A 25,332-nucleotide genomic window follows, 5' to 3' on the forward strand; every position below is an offset into this window, starting at 1 on the left:
TCCACTTTTCATGACGATCGTGACAGAAGATCCCACCATCAAAGGACCAAGCAGCGTGTCCACGAGCAGACAGCCTGGACTTGGGAGGAGATCTTGGACGGGCAGGGGTCCTGGACTTGGGAGGAAATCCAGGCCGGAATGGATCGCCGTCCGTGGGAGGAGACGGTGGAGGCGCGCCATAGAGAGGAGCAGCGGCGCCAACCGGGTCGACGTCGGACACGCAAGAGGCAACCCCAATAAATGTTTTGGGGGGGGCACACGGCATGGATGACGGGGCTACTGGAGGCAGCTACAGGGCGAGTTTGGGGATTAGGAGAGGAGGCCACCGGGTTTGGGGGGCTGGAAGGGAGGTTGGCGGAGCCTAGAGGTAGAGCAGAGCCAACTCCCCGTACTCAGGCTAGGCAGCGTGAGACTGGGCAGGTTCCGAGGTATACGGAGCTGCGTACTGTGCCGCGAGTGGTCCGGCACAGTCCGGTACGTCCTGTGCGAGCACCACGCACGTGTCGTGCTAAGCTGGGCATGCAGCCAGGACGGAGTGTGCCGGCTCAACGCTCGTGGCCTCCAGTACCCCTCCTCGGTCCCGGATATCCTGCGCCAGTGTCACGTGCTGTAGTGCCAGTACGAGTACACAGCCCTGTACGTCCTGTGCTGATGCCTCACACAGAGTGTGTAAAAATAGGCATTCAGCCAGGACGGGTTGTGTCAGCTCTTCGCTCCAAACCTCCAGTCTGTCTCCACAGCCCGGTCCGGCCTGTTCCTGCTCCCCGCACCAAGCCTGTGGTGCGCGTCGCCAGCCCGGTCCGGCCCGGCCTGTCCCTGCCCCTCGCACCAAGCCTGTGGTGCGCGTAGCCAGCCCGGTCCGGCCTGTTCCTGCTCCCCGCACCAAGCCTGTGGTGCGCGTCGCCAGCCCGGCCCGGCCTGTTCCTGCTCCCCGCACCAAGCCAGTGGTGTGCATCGTCAGCCCGGTTTGGCCCGTTCCTGCTCCCCGCACCAAGCCAGTGGTGCACGTCGTCAGCCCGGTCCGGCCCATTCCTGCTCCCCGCACCAAGTCTGTGGTGCGCGTCGTCATTCCGGCACAGCCCGTGCCTGTTTCACCGGTGCCTGGTCAGGTACCGGTCAGCTGCTCCACACCGGAGCCTAAGCAATCCGCTCCTCGATGTCCAGTCCAGCTCCAGCCAGCGGGACCAGACCAGGGGCGCTACGGGGGGGTTGTTAGAAGGTGGTGGTCACGCCCGGAGCAGGATCCGCCTCCGAGGTGGAATCCGGCCCCTCCCCTGTTGGGTTTATGTTGGCACGGTCGCAGTCCGCGCCTTTGGGGGGGGGGGGGGGTACTGTCACGCCCTGGCTCTGGGGACTCTTGTATGTTGAGCCAGGGTGTTAGTTTCTTTGTGTAGTGTCTATGTTTCGTTTCCTATGTTCTGTTCTAGGTTATGTGTTTCTATGTTGGCCGGGGTGGTTCTCAATCAGAGGCAACGAGAATCAGCTGTTGCTTTTTGTCTCTGATTGGGACCATACTTAGGCAGCCGTTTGTGCACTTGTGATTCGTGGGATCTTGTTCCGTGTAGGTTTGTGTTATTGACCGAGGACTTCACGTATCGTTTTGTTGTTTTTGTTGTAATTGAAAAGTACCTATTAAAGTATGTACTCATATCACGCTGCGCCTTGATCCACTTTTCATGACGATCGTGACACCAATTGTCAAATTAAATTAAGACAGGACAGGAAATTGCTCCACTTTTCAGAGATAATAAGTCTTATCTGCCTAAAAGTTAAATTGCTAATACTACAATGGCAGTGGGAAAATGGAGCCATATTTGCATTTAATTATGAAAGCACCTTCATACTTCTTGATTGCTTGAAAGGTGTGTCTGCAGCAAATAGCAAATCCAAACTATGTGACAATACATAGGGATTGAAGTGCGGAACAAAACAGTGGAACCAGTGGGCCATGAAATAGCCCCCACTTCCTTTTTCCTTACATTCTCCACTCAAAATGAGGGATTAGAAAAGCTTCTGTTTGGCACTGTTTCAAATCAGTACAGATTAGCTTGTCCTTCCTGGATATTGTACCGAGAATTCGGGGACACATGACTGCAGAGTTGAACGCACCTCTGGGCCCTTGGTCGAGGAAACTCAATTGTGGGAATATTGTCTCTGGTTTGATTTGATGCCTGTAGCCCACCAGTGCAATTACAAAGATGTAATACGTATAAACTTTAGGAGATGAAAAATAACAATTGCTTATAAAAAATGAAATTCCAAAGCTGATTTGGGTCTGTGACAAAAACCTATGCAGGTTTGAGGCCTAAATCGACTGAGGTGTGCAGTCACACTACTGACGTTAATTCTCAAACAAATGTCAGTTACAGTATGTGGTAGTATCTGAACTACCTTTGAGATGGATGAATGAATCCATGCTATTCCCCTGTGTAAAGACATATGTCATGCACTTTCTGTGGTAAACCTAATGTAATCTCATTAATATTACCTAGAGTCCTGGGGACTTATTGCTACACAAATTATAAAAACAAATTTTATGCCCACAGGTTATGAAACTATTAGGCAATTAGTAGTTATGGTCATGGTCTTTATGATGTGAACGCTAGTGTTTCAATAGCAAGGGCGGGATAAAGATGTTGGGGTATATCCTTTTGTCTCATCAGATAAACAAATAAGAGACAAGAGGGCACTTCCCATTTACTGTGTACACTGCTACAGTGATAGAACGTCAATAGGAATCTTCCTTGAAAACTGGAGAGGGGATAAATCCAGAGGCTTAGTGATGTCAGTTGTGGCACGCTGGCAGTGGGAGTGGGAGTGGGAGCTCTTGATTAGTTTCATGGCTTTTGTTTCCCAGTGCCATAATTGTCTCCGGCTGATGCTCCAGTGTTGCTAGGGGCCCATGGAGCTAACAGGACCTCAGATGGGCTATCCTGGTTAGCTTGCCACTGACATATGTATATGTATGCAGTCACTGAGACATAAGGAAAGTAGTATCCAACTCTACAACCTTGGGTACACCAGTGCTGTTTATCTCACTGTGTCTGCACAGACTAAGGTGTCTGTCTCCATCACACTATGCTCAGTGGTTAGAATGGCAGTATTATTTATATATAGCCTCATCAAAATGTACCATACATTCTATCTGAGATTGCAAATAATGTTAAATACATTTTATGAAAATAATGTCCTTGAAATAATTACTATTTTCTATCTTTACATTTTTATAGCTTTTTTATAGGATTGGCTAGCTTGCTGTAGTGAATGCTGCTGCTGTATGACCCAGTTGATTGAAATGCATAGACTGGGAAACACATTAAGCACTGTCAGGCCTGTTGCCCAATGAAAATAGCAGGCCAAAGCTCTTGATATAGATATAGGATAAACAAGGTTCAGTAAACAACCATCTACTGTAAGTGCAATGCCATACTTGGAATGCTGCCAATGTATTACCAGAGTTGTCAACCAGGTTCATACGGGTTACATATTAACTTTAACTTTGATGAGGCAGATGGATCTGATGGAAATTCTGAAACAAATCACTATGGAAACAACTTGAAAGTGTGAACTTTGTCATCTGTCATTCAACATGGAAGTCCAATTTCCCACCCAATGTTCAGTCCACAGTATGATTTACAACTAGCACTGTCATTGAAAATGGTGTTACATCCCATATTGCTCATGAGGAGACATGAGCATGGTGTAAAAGTCTGACAAGAAATAATAATCAGTCAGTAAAACGTTCTCTCCCTCAACAGATCACTCTTCATAACCCAGGTAATGCATACTCATTCTTAACATTGTGTGCAAGTAGGGCTACTTTAATAGATATGAGGAAGAAATGAAAGGCAGTACGGTCAGGGCAGTGTGAATCTGAGATTATAAAAATGCATATGTTTACATCAAAGAAGTGTTGAATATCAGAGAGATACTGTATAGGCCCAGACAGGAAACTAGAGAATATCCAGAAGAAATGGTTGTCAGTATCACAAAAATTGCTCCCCTGAGCCAGTGATGGATAGGGGACGTCAGGCTTGTGAAGTGTAAGGGACTGTCACACATAACCACTTACATTGTCATTTTCGCAGTACAATTAATGGTATTTTTCTAAGACACAGAGGAAGCCTTCACTGAGAAACTGGAAGGGAATGTGTGTGTGTGTGTGTGTGTGTGTGTGTGTGTGCCTGCATGCGTGCCTGTGTGCGTTCATTCGTGTGTGTGTGTTGTAGGGGGAGTGACAAGGAAACCTTACATAACAAGCAGGCTGTGGAGTGTGAGCTGTGACAAGCCGTTTACAGGAACCACAGGAACAAAACAATTAAGAGTGTCCTTTGTTCACCGCTGATGGCTGTGACATATGCCGCCATTTTAAAGTGTTGTGTCATTGATTCACTTTAATTAGTTCTCAGGAAATGTGTGCAACATGCAGATAGTTCCGGGAAGGAAGTTAGAGACAGAATGGGACACTACACATAGGTAATTACTCCCAGGACAGTTATAATGGCTGGACAATAACAAATGAAAAGTCATGGTATATGTTCTAATGAATATATGAATCCTGAGTAAGTGACCATAATGGTGTTCTTTCCAATACTCTAACAGCAAGGGGTGTAAATATTTAGCACAAATTATGTTTTCGAAAAACAAATTACAATATGCTGTAGGAACAGTTCTGGAAAATGATAGTGTGGTTAAGGTTTATTCAATAGACTGAAACTGGCCATGGTCAACAGAGACTTGAAACCAAGAATGACTGTGTTACAATAATGATCCAATGCACTACACTGACACAGACAAATACACTGTAGCACAATGTTTTACATCCCTAGATTTGCATTGTAAATTGTCTTTGCATTGTCAAATGTATTCAAATGACCCATATGTCACACTACAAGGCTGTAGTCAAAGGTCCCATAACCAGTGGGCAGCAGCCTGAGGGAGAGCCTAGGACTTTTGAATAGCACATAGGACCATCTACCACAGGTGTAACCTTTGACATGGGTCTGACACCTACTAGAGAACTGTATCAAAACATGCACCCCATACTCGGAGGGAATGTGAGGGTAAGAGGGAACACCGGAGAACATAGCTGCACTGCCATCAGATACAAGATTGTTGAGTCAAAAGGGTTAACATGTTTCCTGGAGGAATCTGAAAGGTAAGACCAAAAGCACTGTACGTGACTTGTGGCTCAATGCATCAGTCAGACATACAGACTATTCCTACTGCCTCCTGACAAGCAATCCATCATTGGGAACACACAGAAGCTTGTGGGCACTTACACTATGTCCCTATAAAATGCAAACACACACACACACAACAAATGGTTCTCACAAAGAAGCAGAGAGCAAATACAATGGAGAGTGCCTCCAAACTCCAAGTCATCTCCTGCTTTGTTTACACTCCCTGAAGTGAGGTGAACTTTTAAAGGGCCATCTCTGCACTGTCTTGCAGAGCAGATTCAGCCAATTACCCAGAAGCCCTGATGTAACATAGTCAACCTGTTCACTGACTGGTGCTGGATTGACTACTGTGGACACCAGCCTATGACTGTGGAGAAACCACAGACTGGTTAAATCCATACTCCGGCGTAAGGAACAATGCAACTGTCAATATTTCACTAACATGAAACCTGTGCTGCAACAAAACAAGCCAGATACCAACAGAGAGAGTGAAGAAGAGAAAAACACTCCTCAAAGAATAATCATCATCTACACAACATATAACAGGCTGAGTGCTGTTTAAAGGTTTCCACACACAGGTTAGAGAAGTGGTGGAGAAAGCAGAGGCAGTGTAACAGAGCATTGGCTTCCGTTAATGGGACAGGCATCTGTGAGGATCACAAAGGCTCCACATACAGGAGATGTACCACTTGATCTCACGTTCCTATCTGTTTCGTTTTCAAATGACCTTGCTGCATGGACTTTTATGCCTTCCCTTTATTCTCTGCTGTGATTGGATGGGCCTCTTTGCTCAAGTCTCTGCCACCTTGATGAATGTGTTTCCCTCCCATTTATGTGTCTGTGTGCAATCCCCTCCACCAGCCATGCCACATGAATCTTCTGCTGGGCCCCTGCAGGAAGTGTTAGCAGAGCAGTGACACTCTCGCGCACAAAAAAATCCTCATCTCTGTGTGTTTACTGAAGTGATACTCAGAAAGCTCTTTACTTTTGTGTGTGTTCTCCACTAAGGAGATGCATATTTTAGTTACTGTCGGTAGAATCATGGACCTTTGTCTCCTCTAGTAAATGTTTACTTTATGTACTGCCTTTAGTAATAAAGCCTTTTAAAATGACTATAAAGATAATGTATTTTTTTCCACAGGATGCAATCAGTGCTTATAATTTGGGAGAGCACGGTTGGGCGCCTGTGGGGACCAAACAACTATGGTTTGTACCTCTGACAATTAATAATGCAGACAGAGTAGGATGGGAGGGCATATGATCCTGCACTCACTGCAGAGTACTCAACAAACACCAGGAACAAGAAAAGCATGGGCATAGACAACAATTCCCCCAACACAATCTCTCACACACTATATTCCTTCACACACACACACACACATAGGAAAGAGTTTGGGGTTGAAAATAAGTGAAATATAGTGAGAGAGATACACAGAGATAGTGGGGAAGAGAGGCAGGGAGCAAAAAGAGGGAGGCTTGCAGAGCAAGAGAGAGAGGGAGAGAAAAAGCCTCAACACAACATTACATATCCGCAGCTCTCCTCCTGCATAATTAATAATGGAGCAAGATTTTGAACTGAAGAATGTCTGTGAGAAAGCAACCTGGCATCCTATCAGATATGAATAAGCGTTGCCAATGCTGGGGTGCGAATTAGAATACTTCAGCATTCAGCAAACACTCCCCGCCTCGCTCTGTGATCATCTAGAGACCTCCCACTCATCATGCAGCCTTTGGGCTTCCCTGTTCACCTCTAATCAATTCATAATAGGGTTGGGCAGTATCCAGATATTTTAAATACCGTCATACCGTTTCTGCAATATACCGGGGTATACGGCATTACTGAATGTGCACACAAGGGCCGCTATAAAAAAACTCAAAACACAAAACAATTTAGGCAACAGGGATCTTGATCCAATAGGGGATTGAATGTCTCTGCTGTAACCAAGAAGCTTGATCTTGACATCTAGCCACTTAGCTAGCAAGTTAGCAAACCAAATGCATAGCTGGAGCCCTGAGCTGGATATCATTTATTTGACATATCTTAGGTTTCTTATAGTTATACTTAACTTAAAGTTATAACAGTGGCGTGCTCCCAACCCTGAAAAAATAACAAAATAAATATGTTTAAAATCATACCATCAGTATTTAAAAATACCCCGGCCGGTATACGGTACAAACAGTATATCACCCAAGACTAAATGCTTGATAAAACTTTGCTCATGTAAAACTGCATTCTTACATAGTCATCTCTTCCATGCAAATGTCCATAATGTAAATTAACACATCAAAATATATGTTAGGAAGGTGACATGAGCACCTCACTATGTTTTCACATGTGAGAACTGCACTCCGCTTGCCACCTAAATGAAGTATGTAAAAAGCTATGCAACATAAAGGTAATATCAATGTAAATCATATGAAGGCAGCTATACACTGGGCCTTGATAAGGCCTGTAGTTTCACATATAGCATGTTCCATTCTCAGCATGCTCTCAGAGGGATAATGTCAGTGTCCAGCATAGTACTGAATACCCTGTCACAGGGGATCAGTCGCATCACTCCAGCCGACACAATGCTGCCCAGACCCATTACACTGGCCTTGGGTGTTTATGTACCTTCCTCTAGCCACAAGAGCTGCTCAGACAAAAACACACTTCAGCTCATTCATTTACCTCTCTTTTATCACCTTGTCTCTTATCTTTTCTTCATTTTTTTGGGCTTCACTGCTCCACGAAAAGGGGGAATTTTGAAAAGCGCCAGTCGGGTGTTTTGTCCTTCGTTTCATTGAGCTCTTACCATTCATCCGCAGAGCCAATCTTATGCAGAACATATTGAAGGGCTACATTACCTGGGAGCCTGTAGTTTTTGTTCTCCCTCCAAGGAAGACCAAGCTGAGGTATTAGAGAGGGAGAAATCAGGCTCAGCCACACAGTGGAGCAGGACAAATGACACGCAAATAACAGCAACTTTGGAACTGCAGGGTACAGTCGTGTTAATGTACAGCTACAGTGAGGGAAAAAAGTATTTGATCCCCTGCTGATTTTGTATGTTTGCCCACTGACAAAGAAATTATCAGTCTATAATTTTAATGGTAGGTTTATTTGAACAGTGAGAGACAGAATAACAACAACAAAATTCAGAAAAACGCATGTCAAAAATGTTATAAATTGATTTGCATTTTAATGAGGGAAATAAGTATTTGACCCCCTCTCAATCAAAGATTTCTGGCTCCCAGGTGTCTTTTATACAGGTAACGAGCTGAGATTAGGAGCACACTCTTAAAGGGAGTGCTCCTAATCTCAGTTTGTTACCTGTATAAAAGACACCTGTCCACAGAAGCAATCAATCAATCAGATTCCAAACTCTCCACCATGGCCAAGACCAAAGAGCTCTCCAAGGATGTCAGGGACAAGATTGTAGACCTACACAAGGCTGGTATGGGTTACAAGACCATCGCCAAGCAGCTTGGTGAGAAGGTGACAACAGTTGGTGCGATTATTTGCAAATGGAAGAAACACAAAATAACTGTCAATCTCCCTCGGCCTGGGGCTCCATGCAAGATCTCACCTCGTGGAGTTGCAATGATCATGAGAACAGTGAGGAATCAGCCCAGAACTACACGGGAGGATCTTGTCAATGATCTCAAGGCAGCTGGGACCATAGTCACCAAGAAAACAATTGGTAACACACTATGCCGTGAAGGACTGAAATCCTGCAGTGCCCGCAACATCCTCCTGCTCAAGAAAGCACATATACATGTCCGTCTGAAGTTTGCCAATGAACATCTGAATGATTCAGAGGAGAACTGGGTGAAAGTGTTGTGGTCAGATGAGACCAAAATGGAGCTCTTTGGCATCAACTCAACTCGCCGTGTTTGGAGGAGGAGGAATGCTGCCTATGACCCCAAGAACACCAGCCCCACCGTCAAACATGGAGATGGAAACATTATGCTTTGGGGGTGTTTTTCTGCTAAGGGGACAGGACAACTTCACCGCATCAAAGGGACGATGGACGGGGCCATGTACCGTCAAATCTTGGGTGAGAACCTCCTTCCCTCAGCCAGGGCATTGAAAATGGGTCGTGGATGGGTATTCCAGCATGACAATGACCCAAAACACACGGCCAAGGCAACAAAGGAGTGGCTCAAGAAGAAGCACATTAAGGTCCTGGAGTGGCCTAGCCAGTCTCCAGACCTTAATCCCATAGAAAATCTGTGGAGGGAGCTGAAGGTTCGAGTTGCCAAACGTCAGCCTCGAAACCTTAATGACTTGGAGAAGATCTGCAAAGAGGAGTGGGACAAAATCCCTCCTGAGATGTGTGCAAACCTGGTGGCCAACTACAAGAAACGTCTGACCTCTGTGATTGCCAACAAGTGTTTTGCCACCAAGTACTAAGTCATGTTTTGCAGAGGGGGTCAAATACTTATTTCCCTCATAAAAATGCAAATCAATTTATAACATTTTTGACATGCGTTTTTCTGGATTTTTTTGTTGTTATTCTGTCTCTCACTGCTCAAATAAACCTATCATTAAAATTTTTATACTGATCATGTCTTTGTCAGTGGGCAAACGTACAAAATCAGCAGGGGATCAAATACTTTTTTCCCTCACTGTAGGTGTGTTAGGTGTGCCACAAAGTGCATGCTACATAGAACGCCTACATACTGTATGCTACAAAGAACAAATGCCTCAGGAGGCTTTGAAGGACCAGAGACTGATCATATTACATGCATAATTCAGAGTTACGCTGGATAATAAATAACATGTGATGAATAAGTAATGTGTGAGTCAGTGTGTGTGTGCGTGTGTGTGTGTGTGTGTGTGTGTGTGTGTGCTCTTTCATTATTTTGGTACAACCCGACAGATGCGTCAGCTAGGTGATTGATTAAATTGAATGATGGCAGAACCAGTCCAGACATGCCAGTTGTCTCTGCATATTCACACTGTTTGTCTGACAAAACAACAAATTCCCCAAAATTGAAATTGTTTTCCATCATCCAACAGGCCATATCAAAAGATGAATATAGATTTGTATATAAGCATAGGCACCCGGAGAGAGAGAGAGAGAGAGAGAGAGAGAGAGAGAGAGAGAGAGAGAGAGAGAGAGAGAGAGAGAGAGAGAGAGAGAGAGAGAGAGAGAGAGAGAGAGAGAGAGAGAGAGAGAGAGAGAGAGAGAGAGAGAGAGAGAGAGAGAGAGAGAGAGAGAGAGAGAGAGAGAGAGAGAGAGAGAGAGAGAGAGAGAGAGAGAGAGAGAGAGAGAGAGAGAGAGAGAGAGAGAGAGAGAGAGAGAGAGAGAGAGAGAGAGGACACGCCAAATGCAGAATGAGGTGAAATAGAAGGAGCAAGTTATTTACAGCTAGGCCCAGCTTGTCTGTGAAGTACCCTCTCCTGTCCTATCCCTATTTAGCAGTACCAAATGGGCTGGCTGGGCTGAGAGAGTCACTCCAGGTTCACAGGCCTGACCCCTGCCCCAGCTGAGGCCATTGGCCGTCTACAGCACTGTGCCTGGCATCCACGGCAGATGTGACTCTGCTATGGCCCAGCTGCACACAGTGTTAAAGGCCCACAACCCCCTGCCTCCCTGCCCATCTGCCAGAACCTACAGTCCTGAATCAGAGAAGCGAGTCACACCAGACAAAAGCCCTCCACCAAGTTGTTACAGTTGAAGACCATGGTCAAAAAATGAATGTTTTCAAAGGTAAGACAATGACCCTCCAATGAAGCTACAATGTTCCATGGTAATTACCATGTGTCCCTTTGCCACTGCTCCAAAGCCACGGTTTTGTTCAGAATTGACAGCAAGATCAGCGTTATATTACAAAGATCTGATCATATGTTTGATGATATCAAGGAAGTAAAATGTATTGCACATCTGGCCTAAATGGAGTGTGGAATGGTATCAAAATAACCCAGCTGTCCTGATATTAATCTGATACCTGTAATGTGTTGAAATATTGTGTGGAAGAGCATCTCACAGTTGACTAATGTGGCCCATATCTCAGTCTTCACCTACAGTCGGAAGTTTACATACACTTATGTTGGAGTCATTAAAACTATTTTTTCAACCACTCCACAAATTTCTTGTTAACAAACTATAGTTTTGGCAAGTCGGTTAGGACATCTACTTTGTGCATGACACAAGTAATTTGTCCAACAATTGTTTACAGACAGATTATTCCAATTCCACTGGGTCAGAAGTTTACATACACTAAGTTGACTGTGCCTTTCAACAGCTTGGAAAAATCCAGAAAATGATGTCATGGCTTTAGAAGTTTCTGATAGGCTAATTGACATCATTTGAGTCAATTGGAGGTGTACCTGTGGATGTATTTCAAGGCCTACCTTCAAACTCAGTGCCTCTTTGCTTGACATCATGAGAAAATCAAAAGAAATCAGCCAAGACCTCAGGTAGACCAATGGTAGACCTCCACAAGTCTGGTTCATCCTTGGGAGCAATTTCCAAATGCCTGAAGGTACAACGTTCATCTGTACAAACAATAGTACGCAAGTATAAACACCATGGGACCACGCAACCGTCATACTGCTCAGGAAGGAGACGCGTTCTGTCTCCTAGAGATGAACGTACTTTGGTGCGAAAAGTGCAAATCAATCCCAGAACAAAAGCAAAGGACCTTGTGAAGATGCTGGAGGAAACACGTACAAAAGTATCTATATCCACAATAAAACGAGTCCTATATCGACATAACCTGAAAGGCCGCTCAGCAAGGAAGAAGCCACTGCTCCAAAACCGCCATAAAAAAGCCAGGCTACGGCCACATGGGGACAAAGATCGTACTTTTTGGAGAAATGTCCTCTGGTCTGATGAAACAAAAATAGAACTGTTTGACCATAATGACCATCATTATGTTTGGAGGAAAAAGGGGGTTGCTTGCAAGCCGAAGAACACCATCCCAACCGTGAAGCACGGGGGTGGCAGCATCATGCTGTGGGGGTGCTTTGCTGCAGTAAGGACTGGTGCACTTCACAAAATAGATGGCATCATGAGGAAAGAAAATTATGTGGATATATTAAAGCAACATCTCAAGTCAGGAAGTTAATGCTTGGTCGCAAATGGGTCTTCCAAATGGACAATGACCCCAAGCATACTTCCAAAGTTGTGGCAAAATGGATTAAGGACAACAAAGTCAAGGTATTGGAGTGGCCATCACAAAGCCCTGACCTCAATCCTATAGAAAATGTGTAGGCAGAATTGAAAAAGCATGTGCGAGCAAGGAGGCCTACAAACCTGACTCAGTTACACCAGCTCTGTCAGGAGGAATGGGCCAAAATTCACCCAATTTATTGTGGGAAGCTTGTGGAAGGTTACCCGAAACATTTGACCCACGTTAAACAATTTAAAGGCAATGCTACCAAATACTAATTGAGTGTATGTAAACTTCTGACCCACTGGGAATGTGATGAAAGAAATACAAGCTGAAATAAATCATTCTCTCTACTATTATTCTGACATTTCACATTCTTAAAATAAAGTGGTGATCCTAACTGACCTAAGACAGGGAATTTTACTAGGATTAAATGTTAGGAATTGTGAAAAACTGAGTTTAAATGTACTTGGCTAAGGTGTATGTAAACTTCCGACTTCAACTGTTTGTCCCTTTGCTTTTTCACGTGTGATCGATGCCTCACGTCACATGCTTTGATTAAAAAGGTGTTATGTTTCACTATGTATATGTTTCATTTATGAAGTTGTGTTAATATTAAAATGAGGGATCTAATGTACGTATACTGTATGATAATGTGCCCAATAGAAGTCTGCATGTAGCACTTATTTCCATACGTCTCTCCTTGATCAAGTCAAAATCAATGATGACAACTCTTTACTTATTTTCCAAGCTGCCATCATCGATCAGTGCATAATCAGAAATATAATTAGAGCCACAGACCTGTGCCTGTTAGTCCTGTTACCGATGTTCATAATAACTCTCAAAATGCAAATGAACTCCAGGTAATCTATTAATGTCACTTCAATTGTATGTCTGTGCTCCAATTTAGCAGATCCTGACACGTTTGCACGCCTGGTGCTTCTGTACACAGGCTCATTTTACAGGGGGTTGAGAGCGGCTGCGCTGCGAGGAGAGGAGGGCTGAGGAGCGACATGCCATCTGTCTCCCCACCAGTTTATTAATCGCCTTGATAATGAAGCAGGCACAGGCAAGGCTCCCGAGGCCTCACGTTGGAGTTTGAGATGGCAAAATAACTTTCCGAGTTTATTTCTCTGTGTAGCAATTATTGTCATTCACACCCTTTCTTTGGTAGAGAGGAGGGTCGGACGACCTGATTCTAATTACCTGAATCGTCACTTCAAGCAGACTGTAATTTAAACTACATCACAATCCCCTTGTTAGCTCCAGAAGGCAGGGAGCTCTATAATTCCAGCATATGGTTCTAGAACCTAGTGGGGGAATTTTCTTGCTTGTCTTGGCCTTAAAGTCAAAGACCCCATTAACAAGAAAAGAGATCCAATAATCCAATGAGATTTGTCCAATCTGTGCAAATGATGCATCATTCCCCTTGTGAGAAGACCTACAGTATACCATTAAGTAACAAACTCATTTTGAATTTAAGACAAATTGAAATATATAAATATCAGGAATATAGAAACAGCAGTTTCAGCCTTCCAGTATAAAAAAATGAATGGATGAGGATAGTGTATTAAATATTAATGTATAATAATATAAAACCTTTAACAGGATATTTGGTGCGTGTTCGGTTGTTTATTTGCCCACACTCAAAAGCTGATAGGAAGTTAAAAAAAAAAGATGTAAGAAATATTAATACGACAGACACCCTAATACCTTCCCTTTTGAGATAATGTTGAAGACATGCAGTCAGGTGTAAAAAATTAATCATTGAAAAACATGTTTAGTGCTCTAATGTCCTCTTAGAATGAGATCATTAAGTGTTACTATCAGGGAACCAGATCAGAGTAAGCTAACAGAAGAATCTCTTATAGGTTGAATGCACATCACCAATGAAGAAGTACTCTGCACTCTTTGGTCTTTAAATGGAGAATGTTAGTACACCAATAACAAAACCAAAACCGTAAAATGGTTTTATTTGATTTGTTATGCAATAAATTACATGAAATGAAGCGAAAAAGCCACGTTTCTTCTCCAGCTCACCTTCAGAAAGAACAAGGCATTCTCCTGCATGTTCTATTAACCTTTGTGCTCACTTGCACACTGGAAACATGAAGACCTTACCAGCACATATTTTCTTCTTGTGGTAACTGCCTGCCAAGGTTGTGATGACACACTGGGGCATTGTATAGCCTATGTTTGAATGTGTACTATGAGAGGCATGTCAGCCTAACCATTTTAAAAGCTAACCTTTATTTGATAAAGCTCCATATTACAGCTTACAGTTTTGGAATTGACCTCAAGCACTTTTTAATACTTTTGAGTTACATGTTTTTGTCAGAAATCCAACAGTCTCTATGTTAATAAGAGTTTATTTAAAGACTTTATTGGAATTTTATAGTACAACTTGAAAATAGAGCATCAGCGAGTTCTATAAAACATCTCATTTTAGAGTGATAGAAATTAAACAGAAAGGATTTATGAATATGAGACGGAAGATGAAAAAATACAGAATGTTTGTTTGTGTCTTTATGTCCAGAGCTTTTGATTCTTTCCATAACGCCACAACACATAAAAACTTAACAACACAGAAACAAGTAGTTTCAAAAAGCCTTTCAAGCTAACAAGAGAACATTGGTGAATGTTTAATTAATCAGCAGTGATAAAGCAAAACAATCACAAAAGCCACCAACTTCCATTTTTATACTGCATTCCCATTGGCAAATCCCAGTCTCTGCAGTCAACTAGCACTTTGCTTTTCACCCCACTACTAGCAATACCCCTCACTTCACTGTCAAAACCATTGGATAAATACAATAAGCATTTCAATTGAGAACAACACACTACAGTGCATTCGGAAAGTATTCAGACCCCTTAATTTTTTTCAACATTTTGTTACGTTACAGCCTTATTATAAAATGGATCCAAAAAAAAAATACCTCATCAATCTACACACAATACCCCATAATGACAAAAAAACAACACAGGTTTTTTAAAAGTTTTGCAAATTTATTAAAATCAGAAATACCTTATTTACATAAGTATTCAGACCCTTTGCTAGGAGACTCGAAATTGAGCTCAGGTGCATCCTGTTTCCATTGATCATCCTTGAGATGTTTCTACAACTTGATTGGAGTCCATCTGTGGTAAATTCCATTGATTTGACATGATTTGGAAAGGCACACACCTGTCTATATAAGGTCCCACAGTTGACAGTGCATGTCAGAGCAAAAACCAAGCCATGAAGTCGAAGGAATTGTCCGTAGCGCTCCGAGACAGGATTGTGTCTAGGCACAGATCTAAGGAAGGGTATCAAAAAATGTCTGCAGCATTGAAGGTCCCCAAGAACACAGTGGTCTCCATCATTCTTAAATGGAAGAAGTTTGGAACCACCAAGACTCTTCCTAGAGCTGGCCGCCTGGCCAAATTGAGCAATCTGGGGAGAAGGGCCTTGGTCAGGCAGATGACCAAGAACCCGATGGTCACTCTCAGAGAGTTCCAGAGTTCCTCTGTGGAGATGGGAGAACCTTCCAGAAGGACAACCATCTCTGCAGCACCCCACCAATCAGGCCTTTATGGTAGAGTGGCAAGACGGAAGCCACTCCTCATTAAAAGGCACATGACAGCCCGCTTGGAGTTTGCCAAAAGGCACCTTAAGGACTCTCAGACCATGAGAAACAAGATTCTCTGGTCTGATGAAACCAAGATTGAACTCTTTGGCCTGAATGCCAAGCGTCATGTCTGGAGGAAACCTGGCACCATCCCTATGGTGAAGCATGGTGGTGGCAGCATCATGTTGTGGGGAAGTTTTTCAGCGGCAGTGACTGGGAGACTAGTCAGGATCGAGGGAAATATGAACGGCGCAAAGTATAGAGAGATCCTTCATGAAAACCTGCTCCAGAGTGCTCAGGAACTCAGACTGGGATGAAGGTTCACCTTCCAACAGGTCAACAGTCCTAAGCACACAGCCAAGACAACGCAGGCGTGTCTTCGGGACAAGTATCTGAATGTCCTTGAGTGGCCCAGTCAGAGCCCGGCCTGGAACCTGATCTAACATCTCTGTAGAGACCTGAAAATAGCTGTGCAGCGACGCTCCCCATCCAACCTGACAGAGCTTGAGAGGATCTGCAGAGAAGAATGGGAGAAACTCCCCAAATACAGGTGTGCCAAGCTTGTAGCGTCATAACCAAGAAGACTTGAGGCTGTAATCGCTGCCAAAGGTGCTTCAACAAAGTACTGAGTAAAGGGTCTGAATACTTATGTAAATGTGATAGTTCTGTTTTGTTTTTTTAATACATTTGCTCAAATTTCTACAAAACTGTTTTTGCTTTATCATAATGGGTTATTGTGTGTAGATTGATGAGGAGAAAAAAAACAATTTAATGCATTTTAGAATAAGGCTATAACGTAACAAAATGTGGAAAAAGTCAAGGGGTCTGAATACTTTCTGAATGCACTGTAAGAGAAAACTGCAATTTTGGAGGCTGCAATATGTGTTTGCAGTCATAGTAAAATCATATCTGACTTATGTCAGCTTCATGATAGGGAACAACAGTACCACACCAAATAACCACACCACTATATGTCTCTTTCTGAAGGCAGCATGTCAAAAAGGTGAAGAGATACCTCCTGCTCTCCCACTTGTTTCTGACAAACATTTTCTACAAGATACTCACAGTAAGGTAACCATTCCAATGTCAGTTTTGAGACCCTTGAAACACGAGCCGATTCATTTTCAGGTTCTGCTAACTTTGTGTGCTACATTTGAAATATGTGATCAGGCACTGCTAATTTGAATGCTTGGCTGAAATAAATATGTAAATATATGAATATATTAACATACTGTTACATACAAAAGGTTTTGTAGTGGTTATATACTATATTGTTAAGGATATATCAAACATTGTTTTCAAAGTATATATGGTATCCGCTTGCAGGAATTGTTACTACTCAACGCTGAGGACCATTTTTAATATGACAACATGGAAATCATGATGGTAACATGTAATTGAAAAGTGTTTGTATTATAATGATGACCAATGTTATCATCACAATACACCATTTTGGGGGGGGGGGTATTACATATCACGATAGTTACCCAAATACCCTGCAATTACACATAAATAAAGATTATATTCTCAAATGATGTAGAGATGAATGAAGAAGGCCTTCACTTGACTTACCAACTTGAGACATCTCTGGGACAGAGGCCCTGTAGGGGCCTTCAACGAACTGTGGCGGATTGTCGTTGATATCCTGCACCTTTATGATGAACTCCGAGGGCGGTTCCAGGGGTTGATCGGTGTCTCTGTTAACGACTTGTGCTGTTAGTGTGTACTCTGCCTTCTCCTCTCTGTCCAGTCTCTTCATGGCGTGAATATCTCCCGTAATCTCGTTGATGGCAAAGATGGTACCCGCCCCCTCGCCAGCCAAGACATACTTTATTGGTGTGCTGCCAACATCCAAATCTGTGTGTAGCTGAAAAAAAGGAATGAATTGGTGAGTTTCACCGTTTATTCTTATATCATTGGTATTATCTTTAAGTTAAACGATAAGAGTTTGATTAATGTTGACCAATGTTGGCACAACTGATGTAGTCATTAACATGTTTCTTCGTACATATTGACAACTGAGGCCCACTAAGAACAAAGCATATGGTCAACTGATACACTATAGAAAGTGGGTCATGTCTGCCTTATTATCTTGTCATGAAGCAGGGTATACAAATAATAATTCCAGCACACATTAGTGTGAATAATGCACTATGGCCAGAGGTTTTTGTTCTAACCAACCTCAAACACTTTCATTGCCTATGTACAGTGGTGTAAAGTACTTAAGTAAAAAATATTTTAAAGTACTACTTAATTCGTTTTTGGGGGTATCTGTACTTTACTTTACTATTTATATTTTTTAAACCTTTTACTTTTACTTCACTACATTCCTAAAGAAAATAAGTACTTTTTACTCCATACATTTTACCTGACACCCAAAAGTGCTATTTATATTTTGAATGCTTAGCAGGACAGGAAAATTGCCTAATTCACGCGCTTATCAAGAGAAAATATCTGGCCATCCCTACTGCATTTGATCTGGCGGACTCAATAAACACAGATGCTTTGTTTGTAAATTATGTCTGAGTATTGGAGTGTGCCCCTGGCTATCAGTACATTTAAAAAAACAAGAAAATCGTGCCGTCTGGTTTGATTAATATAAGGAATTTACTTGTACTTTTAGCAGTTACATTTACTTTGATACCTAAGTATATTTAAAACCAAATACTTTCAGACTTTTACTCAAGTAGTATTTTACTGGGTGACTTCACTTTTACTTGAGTCTTTTTCTATTAAGGTATCTTTACTTTTACTCAAGTATGAGAATGTAATACTTTTTCCACCACTGCCTATGTATAGAGTCACCTGTCAATGTCTTTGACACTGCCGTCTGGCAAACGAGCACACATTGTGTGAACATTAGTGGATTCAAGTACAGACAACCCTTTTCATGTTTTTTTTGTTTTTTTTGTTTTTTACAAATTAGGAGCGGATATGGCTGGTTTTATTCTATCCTTAAATTAGGAACTTGATCCCAAAGGTAAGTGACTAAGGATTGCAGGGGGGGATGGGGTCATAAAGTAGAACATTTGCAAATTGGACAATGTTCAGCATCGGTCTGAAACATGGCCAGAAGCGGTCCTCTTTCTAATTTGTATTTTTGTAAAGATCTTGCACCAGAACATCCTATTCAGCAACTTCCATTTAATTTTCTGCCCTGAAATTTGCCAGAGGTATTCCTTTGAGACCATGTTTGGGGACAGAGTAACAAGGTAAAATGTGTGTACAAAAATCCCGACCTCTATGAAGCCCCCACGATTGTTTTTATAAACCCGTTTTATGCATATACTGTCTCAAAGGTGCTGTTCACAGACACTGACAAAGCACATTCACTTAAATTGTCACACCTTGCACTTTTGTTTTCCTAATTGTGCCATCATTTCACATGAAAGATGTGGCTCATTAACACAACAGCTTCACAACATTCCACACACTACGAAACCCCTTAAATGAGCCCAAATTAATGTATGTCAGTTTACTTGGAGCCTCTCTCTCTCTCTCTCTCTCTGTGTGTGTGTGTTTGTGTGTGTGTGTGTGCATGTGCGTGTGCGTGTGCATGTGCGTTTGTGTGTGTGTGTGTGTTCGTGTGTGTGTGTGTGTGTGTGTGTGTGTGTGTGTGTGTGTGTGTGTGTGTGTGTGTGTGTGTGCGCATGTGTATGTGTGCGTGTGTGTGTGTGCGTGTTTGTGTGTGTGTGTTAAAATACAAAGCTGGCAAAGAAACATCATACACGGTATGAAGTCTTCCTAGCATAATTGTATCAATTATTCTAATCATGGAAGAAAAATACATATCAGGCCACCACATCCCACTCCCCCATCATATTAATACATGTAAGCTGTGAGAAATCCACTCTCACCAGAATGTTTCTAGATACAGTGCATACTGTCCAGTGTAAATGGTACCTCTTCCCCTCTCGTAGGATGATCTTTACACCACAATGCACAAGTGATCATCAGAGAGGAGAATTAAAGAAAAGGGGCTGACACAGCTGTCTATCATTATCCAAGTAAGCAATTAATTTTTAATTTCATTTTTTTGTCATTTAGCAGACGCTCTTATCCAGAGCGACTTACAGGAGCAATTAGGCTTAAGTGCCTTGCTCAAGGGCACATCGACAGATTTTTCACCTAGTCGGCTCGGGGATTAGAACCAGCGACCTTTCGGTTACTGGCACAACGCTCTTACCCACTAAGCTACCTGCCGCCCTAGGCAACCGCAAGGCAACAAAACTGCACCGGAAAACAATGACATTCTGGGAACACTTAACCTTAACCGTTTTGTGTTCATTAAAACTATTCTGTCCACATTTCGGAACGATAACGTTATATGGTACAGACACTCAACCACTCAAACCCTCAAACTGCACTTAAGACCAAGTCTGCACTAAATAAGCATAAGTAGATTCATGAGTGGAAAATAACCCAATAGCAATGTCACAACAGCAGCCTTGCATGATAATGAAAACTGCTCACATATCCGGACTTCCCATCATGCATCTATTTCTCTATGTTTATTAGAAAACCCTCTACATGTAAGAACTCAGACATCACGCTTATTGGCCTGCATTATAGTTCACTGCTTCTTTATGAATCTCAATGCACAATGACGGGAATCAGACCCTCTTCCCACTGTACCCACAATCACTGCCACATGGGGCTGCTTTTACTGACAAGCTCAGGAGAAAATATGTCACTCCATACTCCAGACGAGCTTTTATAGCAATTGGAGGAACAATAGTGCATCCTAATGAGGAGCATTTCATTCCCGTCAGCCTCAGGCTCCACACTTAAGTGTAGCGTTAAGCCCTACATGGCGAATTAATGATTTTGCTCCTTGTCAGGGCAAGTGATGGAGAGGGCGTGTGCTGCTCCTCTCTGCAGGGAGAGGGAGTGTGAGGGAGAGGGGGCCCTGTCACCCTGTAAGGCTAGGTGTCAGCTGGCGTCTAGCATGTCAGAGCAGTTCCTCATCTGAATCCCATCGCAAGGCTCAATTAGCCAGGGTTTCTTTGCGCTGTTCGCCCTGGAAGCTTAAATCCATATATGCTGATTTGTGTGGTTAAATTCATCCAAAAGGACTTGCTTTTTACAACCTAAGAATGAGGGTGTTGGCTATCTGTGGGTAGCCAACTGATATACAACGCAACATATGAGCAAGTGTGATCAGACTGAAACCTTGTTTACAGCTGGTATGAAAATGAGAATGACTATTTCCTATACGTTCTCATATGATCGGATAACGATCAGATAAAGGGTCAGATATGATGTCCACATTGGTCACTGTAATCATATCTCACTGTATGAGGTCACAGTTACCATCATAGGGGTGTAGCACTAAAAACATGGCATCATATATATATATAAAGTATATTCCACTTTACCTTAAGGCTACACTAAGGAATTATTTACTGTAGTTACTTGATTCTGAGCAAGAAGTCTAGCAATTTATACAGACACTTTTTCATTAGGAAGATTACATTTGTTAATTTCACCTACATTAATCATCTGTAATTCTAAATATTGCAATAACATTTGGAATTTAAGGAACAGATGGCTCGATGCATGATATATGATACACTTAGCTATTCTTGGGGACAATTTTCCCTGCAGTCCATCCCATGAAAGTACCATTTTAATCAAATCTGACAAAAATGTCCTCAGTGAGAACCACACTACTCCACCAATGAGAGGTACAAAAATTACAGTCAGATCCACTGTCTTGAATGGTGCAACCTCTCAATGCAGAACCCTCCAGAGGGAGAGAAGAGGAAGAAGTGGCGGCCATTCTGTTATTGTTGGGCCAGACAATTGCTTCACAAGATTCATTCAAAGGCAAAAGGATCACAGAGCAAATGACTCGGCTACCTTTAGTCTAAGAGGCCAATGCAATTAGATGTACTCATCCATGAAAATAAGTTGTTTGTGAGTGTGTGTGTGTGTGTGTGTGTGTGTGTGTGTGTGTGTGTGTGTGTGTGTGTGTGTGTGTGTGTGTGATTGCGTGCGTGCCTGTGTGTGTGAGGAGGGTGTATTTCAGGCTGCCTGCCTGCTGAGAGAAACTTGGAAATGGAAAATGATTTTGCAGTACACTTTAAAGGCCTTACGGGCTATAGTGAAGGAATAACATTTGGTATGCAATAAACTATCCCTATAGAGTCATTTAATTTTTAACAATTTCCCAACCTGAGCTAATCAATCTGCTACTGACGTCTTCACAAGTGTGCTATACAAATATTTAACTATAAAGTAAAATCAGGGCACTTGACACAATAAGTATCTCTATCCATCGTATAGCCATTCCATATGCATTCTCTGAGAATCTGTGTAACAAGGTCTAAGCCCAGGCAGAAACCTCTGCATTATGTAGAGTGCAGAGACAAAGGAGCTGTAGCAGTAAAAATTCATTAGGAGATGGATGCCGTGCGGTGTGTTAAACGGGGGTAGGTTTTAGCTTTAACCTCCTCCACAGTATGATTAGCCTACCTATGAGCCTAAATATATACACCACAGGCTGGGGGAGAAGCCCGAACAAAACAACAACAATCAAGGAGCAAATTAATTTATTTTTTCACGCAGCTGACCTACTCAAATCAGAATGAGATTGATTTCGCAAGGTACAGATGGAACCTGTAGCAAGTCTAATTTGATACATCATTTCGTTATGATGGATTGTTATTGTTGTCCAGATGGCGCTGCTTGGGTTTGTAATTCATATTTCAACATTCTTTTGTTTTATAATTATTGAACAACTGAATGAATTAGCTAGAAGAGAGAAGATAGGCATCTCATTCTCCAGTAAAACATGCAATGTGATCTTGTAAATGACACCACTACAGGCAACACATTGTTAAGTGTTAAGTGCTTATCAGAGTCCAAAACATGTACGCATCTACACACCAGTGTTCTAGAATATTGGACCGTTAACTTTAAGACTTTTCGAATTCTTGGCACGTCTCAAGCCATTTCTCCAACCATCACCACGTCGGTTGAGAATGTTGGGGAGGTGCGCGGTCGGGCTGTGCGTCCAGCAGATGGTGGTTGCAAAGTCAAATGGATATGTCACAATGGACCACCAGACTATCCGCAGCTTTAGACAATGGGGCTGCTGTTCTTCATGATGGACTTTTGAGTTGAAACGTAGCTGTGACCTACTCCAATTTACAGAGTATTATGAGGGATGTTTTGTAACTTCTTCACAAAACATGGTCAACAATCAAACACACTATTATTAAGTCATATGTCTATTAAACACAAAAACAATGTTTTAAGTGAGAAGTAGGCATTGGTCTGAAACTGAAAAAAGAAAGGAAATTCACATGAGCACCACAACGCTTACTTCACATGCTCTACCAAGATTTCCAGCACACAGCTTTGACCTACTACAGTAGCTACAGTGGGGAAAAAAAGTATTTAGTCAGCCACCAATTGTGCAAGTTCTCCCACTTAAAAAGATGAGAGAGGCCTGTAATTTTCATCATAGGTACACGTCAACTATGACAGACAAAATGAGATTTTTTTTCTCCTGAAAATCACATTGTAGGATTTTTAATGAATTTATTTGCAAATTATGGTGGAAAATAATTATTTGGTCAATAACAAAAGTTTATTTGTTGGCAATGACACAGGTCAAACGTTTTCTGTAAGTCTTCACAAGGTTTTCACACACTGTTGCTGGTATTTTGGCCCATTCCTCCATGCAGATCTCCTCTAGAGCAGTGGTGTTTTGGGGCTGTCGCTGGGCAACATGGACTTTCAACTCCCTCCAAAGATTTTCTATGGGGTTGAGATCTGGAGACTGGCTAGGCCACTCCAGGACCTTGAAATGCTTCTTATGAAGCCACTCCTTCGTTGCCCGGGCGGTGTGTTTGGGATCATTGTCATGCTGAAAGACCCAGCCACGTTTCATCTTCAATGCCCTTGCTGGAAGGAGGTTTTCACTCAAAATCTCACGATACATGGCCCATTCATTCTTTCCTTTACACGGAGCAGTCGTCCTGGTCCCTTTGCAGAAAAACAGCCCCAAAGCATGATGTTTCCACCCCCATGCTTCACAGTAGGTATGGTGTTCTTTGGATGCAACTCAGCATTCATTGTCCTCTAAACACGACGAGTTGAGTTTTTACCAAAAAGTTATATTTTGGTTTCATCTGACCATATGACATTCTCCCAATCCTCTTCTGGATCATCCAAATGCACTCTAGCAAACTTCAGACGGGCCTGGACATGTACTGGCTTAAGCAGGGGGACACGTCTGGCACTGCAGGATTTGAGTCCCTGGCGGCGTAGTGTGTTACTGATGGTAGGCTTTGTTACTTTGGTCCCAGCTCTCTGCAGGTCATTCACTAGGTCCCCCCGTGTGGTTCTGGGATTTTTGCTCACCGTTCTTGTGATCATTTTGACCCCACGGGGTGAGATCTTGCGTGGAGCCCCAGATCGAGGGAGATTATCAGTGGTCTTGTATGTCTTCCATTTCCTAATAATTGCTCCCACAGTTGATTTCTTCAAACCAAGCTGCTTACCTATTGCAGATTCAGTCTTCCCAGCCTGGTGCAGGTCTACAATTTTGTTTCTGGTGTCCTTTGACAGCTCTTTGTTCTTGGCCATAGTGGAGTTTGGAGTGTGACTGTTTGAGGTTGTGGACAGGTGTCTTTTATACTGATAACAAGTTCAAACAGGTGCCATTAATACAGGTAACAAGTGGAGGACAGAGGAGCCTCTTAAAGAAGAAGTTACAGGTCTGTGAGAGCCTGAAATCTTGCTTGTTTGTAGGTGACCAAATACTTCTTTTCCACCATAATTTGCAAATAAATTCATTAAAAATCCTACAATGTGATTTTCTGGATTTTTTTTCCTCAATTTGTCTGTCATAGTTGACGTGTACCTATGATGAAAATTACAGGCCTCTCTCATCTTTTTAAGTGGGAGAACTTGCACAATTAGTGGCTGACTAAATACTTTTCCCCCCACTGTATGTTGGTCTATTGTACTTCAAACAATGTGTAGGCAGGTTGATTAGGATTCAGACCTTCTCAAACAGCCTATCGAACAGCCTATCAACCTATCGGAGTGACTATAGAATAACAATGCATTTATCAGAATAATAATTCCAGTAAAATCATAGAATCTTATTCTAGGATAAGTTTAACCAGTACACTTCTAGGGGACTATACCCCCATGTTCTGTACAATGAGTCATGACATAAATAACAAAGCACTAAGAGAGACATGCAGTGCAATAACCTTTATTTAGGGCTCCCTCCCACGGAAAAAAAGAGGCAGACCATTGCGACTGCAGATGCCCCCCTGTGCGACATCTCAATAAGAAAATAATAGACTTCGAGTGCTTGAGCTGGCGTCTTGGACAACTTCAGTTTAGTTTTCTCTGTAGGAATAAATCGTAATTATGTCCTACTGAAAAATATGTCACAAGTGCACTAAAAACAAGTA

General features: G+C 42.5%; 1 protein-coding gene across 1 annotated transcript in view; it reads right to left on the reverse strand.

Annotated features, from left to right (window-relative positions):
• LOC311111189 (cadherin-8-like) overlaps positions 1-25,332 on the reverse strand; it is a gene marked incomplete at both ends in the record, with an annotated part of 72,116 nt that overhangs the window by 26,793 nt on the left and 19,991 nt on the right. Inside the window, one exon of the mRNA XM_084153885.1 lies at positions 17,456-17,759. Within this exon, the coding sequence (XP_084010011.1) occupies positions 17,456-17,759 (304 nt within the window). The remainder of the gene's footprint in view (positions 1-17,455; positions 17,760-25,332) is intronic.

This window comes from Coregonus lavaretus (genome assembly GCF_964263955.1).
Source record: "Coregonus lavaretus genome assembly, chromosome: 37".
In the NCBI taxonomy this organism is placed as follows: Eukaryota; Metazoa; Chordata; class Actinopteri; order Salmoniformes; family Salmonidae; genus Coregonus; species Coregonus lavaretus.